This window comes from Microtus ochrogaster, unplaced genomic scaffold, assembly GCF_000317375.1.
Source record: "Microtus ochrogaster isolate Prairie Vole_2 unplaced genomic scaffold, MicOch1.0 UNK76, whole genome shotgun sequence".
Lineage (NCBI taxonomy): Eukaryota > Metazoa > Chordata > Mammalia > Rodentia > Cricetidae > Microtus > Microtus ochrogaster.
In genome coordinates, this window is record NW_004949174.1 from 723,339 (window position 1) to 732,156 (window position 8,818).

The following is an 8,818-nucleotide window of genomic DNA, read 5'->3' on the forward strand; positions in this document are numbered from 1 at the left end:
AGAGAGAGAGAGAGAGAGAATAGCAATTAAAATAGAGGTCAAGATTTCAAGGGGAACAAGTGGGTGGAGCATGGGAGAAATAGGAGGGAAGGAGAAGGGAGAAATATAATATACATACATATATATGTATATATATATGGACACAAAGTGGGTATAAGGAAGAACTGGAATTGATATGGTCAAGATATTTTAATGAAATTCTCACAGAATTAATAAAATTAAAATTCTACATTATTAAAAACTAATAAGTCAAATAAGAATTTCTTAATGTTAGGCTGTTGATCCTACAATTACTACACATGCACAAGAAAATATGGCATGCTTCAGCCAAGCTGCTCTTAACCCTGCCTTCCTTTCCTCACAGAAATAAAGAAGCTGAATGCCCTAATCTCCTCACCTCTGCACACACACACACACACACACACACACACACACACACAGTCCCTCCTGTTCAAGGCTACTCTTTGCCTCCTCTGCTGGGTTCTGCTTCCCAGGGGTCATTCCTGCACCTCGCCTTCCTTAACTACTGGCCCTGGTCAGTGGACTCAGCACTTGACAAAATTATAAAAGTCACACACTGCTTGGTGACACCATTGGATTAGCCGTAACTATTTTTTAGCGTTTTGTGTTGGTCATGCTTTGACATCTCCAGAATTCGTAAATCCTTGGAATGCTTTGTTTTAATTACCCTCCAAAACTTGCAGCCATCCTTGGAGAAAAGTCTCTTCAGAAATATTTTCAATGGGGCAAGAGGGAGGGAGCTTCTACTAACGTTTTTAAATGTTTGGCTTTCCTAGTCAGCATTACTTGGAACTTCCTCAGACTTACGGTCCCCTGAGGAAGGGATTGAACACCATGAAAGCAATGAGCATTCTCCCCTCGCTTCCCTCAAAATCGGGGCTTCTTTCTTGACAAAACACATCCTGATTGTGGTTTTTCCGCCCTCTGATCCTTCCAGGTGCTCCCCACCTCCCCTCTCATCTGGATTCACACCCCTTTCTGTCTCTCATTAGAAAACAAATGGGTTCCTAAGGGATAATAATAAAATATGACAAGATTAAAAAAACCAAAACTAACACGACAGACTAGGACAAGACAAACAGAAGGGAAAGAGGCCACGAAAATGCACAAGAAACAGATACAGACGGACACCCACTTGTTTACACACTCAGGAACCCCATCAAAACACTAAACTAGAAGTTATAATATATACAAAGAATTTGTAGGGTATAAAAGAAAAAGTTATATGTGTGTATAATATTATATATAATTTTTTGAAAGCCATGCTATGTCACTATGAGACAAGAAGTCTTAAAACAAGTTGCTAAGTTCATTTTCTGTTGGCCGTCTACTGTGAACATGCAGCCTAGACTTAAGAGGAGGGTGTTTCACCAGTGAGACTCCCTCAGAGAAAATTAAATTTTTGTTTACAAGTGGTTATCAATTGGAGACAGTTTCTGGGTTAGGGACGGTTAGTGCCCACTCCTCCTCTCTGCTCTAGAACCCCGTCAGGTACAGCTCATGCTGCCTCAGTCTCTGAGTTCATCTGTGGTCATCCGGTTGCATTAGAAGGCCTTGATCCTTGGTGTTCTCCATCCTCTCTGGCTCTTACACTCTGCCTCTTCCACAGGGTTCCCTGAGCCCGGGATGTTGGGATTTGATGGAGACATCCCACGTCTTTATATAACCATCATGTCCTCTGGAGCCTTCCTCGGCTACTTCAGCCTCACATAGGACTGGCCCTGCCCACCTTGTCTCCTCCAAGACAAGCTCCTAGCTCTGCATCCAGAGTGTCTTTGTACCCATTTGTCCATGCTCCCTCCGAGCTTCTCCGGGACTCAGAGTGAACGTGGAGAGGTGTAGGGATAGTCACCTCAACATCCTGATGTAGAGTATAGTTTCCATGGAAACACTCAATGGAGGCTCTACAGAAAGTTGTTAAATCCAGCTGATTAACAAGTCTGGTGACCTAAATATGCCAGGTAGGCTGTGGTTTTGTACAATGAAGTGAACTAGAAGATAACAAGACAGACTCCTGCGAGGTCTTTGTAGAATAAGTACACAATCATTTTGCCTAAAATAAATTCTTATTGGGAAGTAAATTCTACCATTAATATCTTCAGCAGAAACTAGACCTCAGGGGGCTGCTTCCACATGGTCCCCATCTCCAGACCCCAAGGTATCTTATATACTCCTTTCCTTCCAAATAGAGTCTTTAAAATGTCAAGATCTGTCTCCAAGAGCTACGGTGGCACACACCTGTATTCTCGGGACAGGAGGCAGAGGCAGAAGGATCACCGAAAGTTGAAGTGTAATCCTGCCTATACAGAAAGTTTCAAATCAGCCTAGGATATATAAGGAGACTCTCTCCAAAAACAAACAATTAATTAATTAAAAAAAGAAAGTGTTTCCTACCTGTGTTCCAGCTCCCGGATGGACAGTATCACCCCTGAGGTGGACGGCTTCTGCTGCACTGTGGCCAAAAAGGTGAATTCACTCTTATTCCGGAACAACTGGATCAGCTTCTCGCTGACGTGAGGGGCCGAGTGGATCTCTCTCTGCACATCTGGGGGCCAAAAAGGAGAAGCAGGGTGAAGAGGAGAGGTGTGGGAAACAGGAGTATGGGAAGAAGAAGAAAATGGGGTGAAGTTACAAGTGAAACACTTAAGACGAGCCCAGCTTGCTTTTTCCTCCTCTTCTGTCAATAGCTTTCATTTCCTGGCCCCATTCACCACCCCACACAGCTACATTCACTCCACAAAAACCCCGGAAATGCTGTCTCTGTCACCATGCCCACTGGTCACTTTGACAATTCACAGTAGGCCAGACGGTGGTTTTCTGACATAAATTTTGATGGGATAATGAGCAATTTGGCCTCCTGAAAAAAATCAATTGAGTTGCTATAAATAAGGTTGGAGGTTGTCAGGTAAGGGGGATCCTGAGGGTCAGAGAATCTCAGGCCTGGCAGGACCCAAGGATAACAAACGAGCCTCAAATTCTTTGCTCCTCGTGGACTCGGCTTCTGTCTTTCCAACACGCATCTGTCCTTGCCTCGTACCTACAAAGATATAGCACTAACGATGCCAGACAGCTCCATCTTTGCTTAAAGAATAAGGACAATCCACGCGGCTCATCTATAACTGTACTTGGAAGAACTCTGTGAACAAGGGATGCATTGCGATTCTTATGAACACAATTCCTTACATTCGCTAAGGTTGAGACCCACTCTGCAGGGTCTAGAGGTCATGATCCATTAATCCTGCTTCTGCTTAGGTGTCTCTGTCTGCAGTATCAGTGTACGGAGACAGGGACATCCTCATCACGACGCTCCAAGCATTAGCTCAATACTTCACACATCCCACTTAGCTCCCAGCGTCAGAACTAATCACCAAAGGACCAAAGCTGGGGAAGACACTACAGAGGAGGGCATGTAAGCATCAAGAGTTGTTTGGCAAACTTGGCATTGTATGATTTTGGTTTCTTTGTCTAAAATCCATGGGAGCCCTGCCATTTTATGACTAGAAATGGAGGAGGAATGGAGGAGGGGCAGAGGGGAAATGGTGGGAAGGGACTGGGAGGAGAGGAGGGAGGAGTCAGGGTGTAAAATAAATAAATATTTTTTAAAGTTGTTTGACTCTTTTAATCTTTAGCCAGAGGACTAGGATCCCTGCATTGGGTAGTGTTCTCTAGACATGACAGGGATGCTATGCCCATAAAATCTCAATAATACAACTGTCTAAGCAAGACCTCCATAACAATACCAGTTTGACACGCCAGTGTGGTTGGGGGAAGTTTTCACAGGCTCCACCACACCCTGATAAAAAGCTATAGGAACTCAATGGCTCTGAGAAAGGGAGAATCAGGGTTGAACCACTGATAGGTTATCCAATCCCACATGGTAAATCCTAAACACATGCATACTGAGCAGCACTAAATGGATTCAGTAGATACACACACACACCTATGTCTATGTGTGTGTGTAACAATAATAATAATTAAAGACATCATGAATTTGATAGGAATGTGAGCAAACATGGGAAATTGTAAATACAATACTTATACTTGAAATTCTCAAGAAAATAATTTTAGATTTTAAAAAATTATGAAAAAAGTGACCATGAGTTTAAAGGATTGCAAGGCAGGGTATATATAGAAGGGTTAGAGTGAAGACAGAGAAGGTAGAAATGATGCAAATGTATTATAACAAAAAGTAAATGATTCCTAACAGTATATTTGGTGGTATCTTCTTGTACCCTGCCCTACTTTTCTGACCATGTGATAATTATTTGGTTATTTCTCCAAGTGAGGGGGACCAGTACAGACCATGAAAGGCCAATATTTGTGTAGACCGCATTGCAAACTTGTACTACAACCTGGGTGTATCTTCAAAACTAAATAGTGATATCTAAAAACAAAAGCCCTTGAATGGTTGACGGAAGCTCCGTCTTCTCATGAGCATGAAGGGAACGAACAAGGTGATCTCTCACAGCCTGCCCAGCTTGGCTTCTGGTTCACCCAGGCCTGTGGCACAGGCAGAGAAGAGCACCGTCTCTCCAGCAGAAGTCTGGGCTGCAAATGGGAGAAAACAGGGAGTCCTGGAAGAGAGGCAGCCGGCAGCCAAAACCCACATGCCTGCCACTCACGTCTCAAAGAACGCTATCACTGAGTGCCTTCCGGCTTCCTTGCCACGGACTGAGACAAGAGACAGCCACATAAAGAGCACTTCTGTGGGATCTGGACAGGATGGCTCAGTGGTTAAGGACGTTTGGTGTTCTTCCTGGGTTTGATTTCCAGCACCTACATGTCAGCTAAGAACTGTCTGTAATTCCAGATCCAGGAGACCCTAGGCCCACTTCTGGTTTCCATAAGCATTGTGTTCACATAGTGTACAGACATACAGGTAGACAAAACAGAAACATACACATAAAAATAAGTAGTCTTAAAAAAAGAAGAAATGCTTCTATGTCTTCTACACAATCATGCCTGCACACTTCCTGAAACATCTTTTAACTTTACTAACATGGGAACAATTTATTTCACAAACTAGAGAACATTGTCCAAATTTTATTAACTTCATTTTTTTTATCATTAGTGCTGAGGGAAATCCTCCTGATAAATTCGTCTAGACTTATTGCCAGGAAAAATTACAGATTCCCGAGATGAGCTTCTCTGCTTTCTTTAGTTCTTCTCTATTCATTAATTAGGAGCCATAAAACTGGGAGTAGCTGCCTTGAGAGCTCCTGTCAGATGCAAGGCCCATTGGAAAGAGGGCTGCACTCGGTCACACTGCCTGCTCTGGGCAGAGAGCACTCCAATCGCCCTGCCACATTGGCCATGGTGTACACAATGTGCTCACCTCCCTCTCTCTCACCTTTGGATAACTAGCCCCTGACCAAAGGCCGCCAAATTAAAACCCACAACTGAGAGCTCTATTTTTTGTTGCTGTTTTGTTTTGTTTTTTGTTTTTCTTGTTCTGTTTTGTTTTTTATTTATTTGTTTGTTTTGTTTTTCAAGACAGGGTTTCTCTGTAGCTGTCCTGGAACTCACTTGTAGTCCAGGCTGGCCTCAAACTCACGGAGATCTGCCTGTCTCTACCTCCTGAGTGCTACGATTAAAGATGTGTGCCACCACTGCCCAGTCCAAGCTTTTTTTAAAATTGTTTTTATTTAACTATATTTTTTCTCCACTCTCCTCCCTTTCTCTCCCCTCCCCTTCTAACCTCTCCCAAAGTCCCCATGCCCCAGATTTACTCAGGAGATCTTGTCTTTTTCTACTTCCCATGTGGATTAGATCCATGTATGTCTCACTAAGGGTCCTCATTGTTGTCTAGATTCTCTGGGATTGTGAATTGTAGGCTGGTTTTTCTTTGCTTTATGTCTAAAAGCCACTTATGAGTGAGAACTTATGATATTTGTCTTTTGAGTCTGGTTTACCTCGTTCAATATGATGTTTTCAAGATCCATCCATTTGCCCACAAATTTCAAGAAGTCGTTACTAATTTCTGCTATCCATTCTTCGTTCAAGGGCATTTAGGTTGTTTCCAGTTTTTGGTTATGACAAACAATGCTGCTATAAACATAAGTGGGCACACGTCCTTGTGGCATGATTGAGATCTTTTGGGTATATACCCAAAAGTCATATTACTGGGTCTTGGGGTAAGCTGTTTCTTAATTTTCTGAGAAATCGCCATTCTGATATCCAAAGTGTCTGTACCAGCTTGCATTCCCACCAGCAATGGAGGAGTTTTTCCCTTTCCCCACAACCTCTCCAGCATACATTGTCATCAGTGTTTTTGGTCTTGGCTATTCGTGTAGGAGTAAGATGGAATCCCAGAGTTGTTTTGATATTTCCCTGATAGCTAAGGATGTTGAGCATATCCTTAAATGACTTTCAGCCATTTTAGATTCATCTGTTGAGAGTTCTCTGTTTAGGTCTGTACCCCATTTTTTATTAGATTATTTGTTCTTTTGATGACTAATTTCCTGAGTTCTTTGCCTATTTTGGGGATCAGACCTCTGTCTGATGTGGGGCTGGTGAAGATATTTTCCCATTCTGGAGGCTGTCCGTTTGTTGTTGACCATGTCCTTTGCCTTACAGAAGCTTCTCAGTTTCAGGAAGTCCCATTTATTAAATGTTTCTCTCAGTGTCTGTGCCACTAAGATTATATATAGGAAGTGGTCTCCTGTGCCAGTGCATTCAAGTGAACTTCCCATTTCGGAAGCCCTTCTTAAGCAAGATTTACATATGCAATTCCTTACTTAATACGCCCTTCCAGATGTCTAGTTGGTGTTTCAAGCCTTCTATAGTGACAAGACTCTCACTCTGTTACCCAGCCCTCCAACACCCCAATTTCCAGTCTGTATAAATGTGACACCCAGTTCCTCAAGTCAAATACTGAAAACTGTTCTTAGTACTCCCCACTTCTCTGCCTCTGTATCCAATCCAAGAGCAGGTCACATGACTCCCATGGCTGGAATTTCTCCACCGGTCCCCACTTCCCTCACACAGCGCATGCCCAGGCCACTCCCATATACTCCGATTCCCTCTCACAGCGCATGCCCAGGCCACTCCCACATACTCCACTTCCCTCTCACAGCGCATGCCCAGGCCACTCCCACACACCCTCGAGACACCCGCAGTTGACCTGTGACAAGTCCCACCTTTCCATGCTACCTTCTTTTCCCCACCTTGCACACAGCAGCCAAATGCTCTATTTTAAAAACATATGTTTGGATTATGATCGCCTCCTGCTAAAACTCTGTAGTGACTTCCCACTGCCCCTGGGATAAAGTCCAGTTCCATCGCGATGCCAGTGAAATCAGCCGCGGACAGATCTGAGGTGCCTTCCCCCCAATGGCGTTCACTCCTTTACATTTGCTAGGGGAATACACCCTTGCCTCAACATATTTGCCTCTTTTCTTTTCCCAGGGAGCTCTGCACACACCTGGATCCCCTCCCGGAACTCTTGCTGCGGTCCCTGAGCCACTGTCCAGGGCGGGCTCCGCAGGCATGTCCCTCTTCCCACTCGTGAGTGAGTCCACACGACTCCTCTGCACACAGATTGTGATCAGCTCGTTATCTCCTCGTGTAGCAGCCACAGTCTGTGTGTTGTTTACTTTCTCCCCTGAAAGACTGCAGGCTCCTTGATGGGCAGCGTATCTGTTTATTCAGAGTCTGACCCCCATTCTTTATGCCTGCCACAAAGAAGGCATCCAATTTAGATATACTGATTGCCTCATTTATTTTCCTTACTTATATTTTCGCTTTAAATAACTACATATATTGCACTCAGAAAATATGCAAAACAAGGAGGTAAATTGATCTTTCTCAAATGCCAGTGGATATCTGGTTAAATAAGATGGCATTTGGAGCCAACTCCCGCCCCTCTGTAGAGGACACCCCTGAGCAGTCCAAACTGGCTCCACCAGCCTTTCCTTGCTCATCCAACCTTGAAGGCTGAGCATTTTTGCATCCTATATTTCACATGTTTCTTCATAAATGATTAATATATGCAAGTAAAAAAAGACCCCACCAGCGCCTCCCAGAGGAAACTGTGAGAAATGCCCGGTAGAATACAAAGACTTGACGTGTAGTCTCATCACTGTCAAGGAAGCACAGGCCTGAATTTAGACAAAGAAAAAACAAAAGCCACCCCACTTCCCACAGCATAGAGACCAGGACACGAGAGCAGACCTCACATCACAGCGGCTACTCTGAATTTGGCAGATAACTAGCTGGGTGGGTGGCCTTGGACTTCACTTCTCTTTGAACCCCATAATCAACTGCTGAAGATCAAGGACTGAGTTATTTGATGCCTCGGCCTCAATATCTTCTCGTTAATGTTAACTGATTTATTCTGCCCTAGACACGTAGCGAAAAACGGTATTTTTCCATCTATTAAGTGCCCAGATTCTCTAATTGTTCTTCTTTGTTCAATTTCCAAATTAATAATGAAAGTTTTCAGTTCCACAGATACTGGCACGTCACCTCCTCTGCAGAAGCCGACTTCTTCCCAGAGCTGAAGGAACAGAGAGTGAATGTGAACTAATGGGAGCCTGCAGCGAAGGCCGCACTGCCGGGGTCTACCGCTCTGACGCGTGTTCACAGTGTTCCCTGAGAATATCCCCTCTATATGAGGGAACAAGAAAAATGTCCGTGGTGGATCAAGTTCAAGTAGAACCTAGATATCAACTGAGAGGTCCGTGAAACACATTCAGTCACAGACCAAAGAAACAAAAATCATAGGGCCAAGCACAGGCAAGAAGGAGGATAAAGAGATGATGCCTTCTGGTACTGTTCTCGGAGGGAGGGAGGGAGG

At 44.0% G+C, this 8,818-nt stretch overlaps 1 protein-coding gene across 1 annotated transcript in view; it reads right to left on the reverse strand.

The window, feature by feature from the left end:
- LOC102002634 (protein kinase C-binding protein NELL1) overlaps positions 1 to 8,818 on the reverse strand; it is a gene marked incomplete at its 3' end in the record, with an annotated part of 791,170 nt that overhangs the window by 703,061 nt on the left and 79,291 nt on the right. Inside the window, exon 3 of the mRNA XM_013354877.2 lies at positions 2,416 to 2,566. Within this exon, the coding sequence (XP_013210331.2) occupies positions 2,416 to 2,566 (151 nt within the window). The remainder of the gene's footprint in view (positions 1 to 2,415; positions 2,567 to 8,818) is intronic.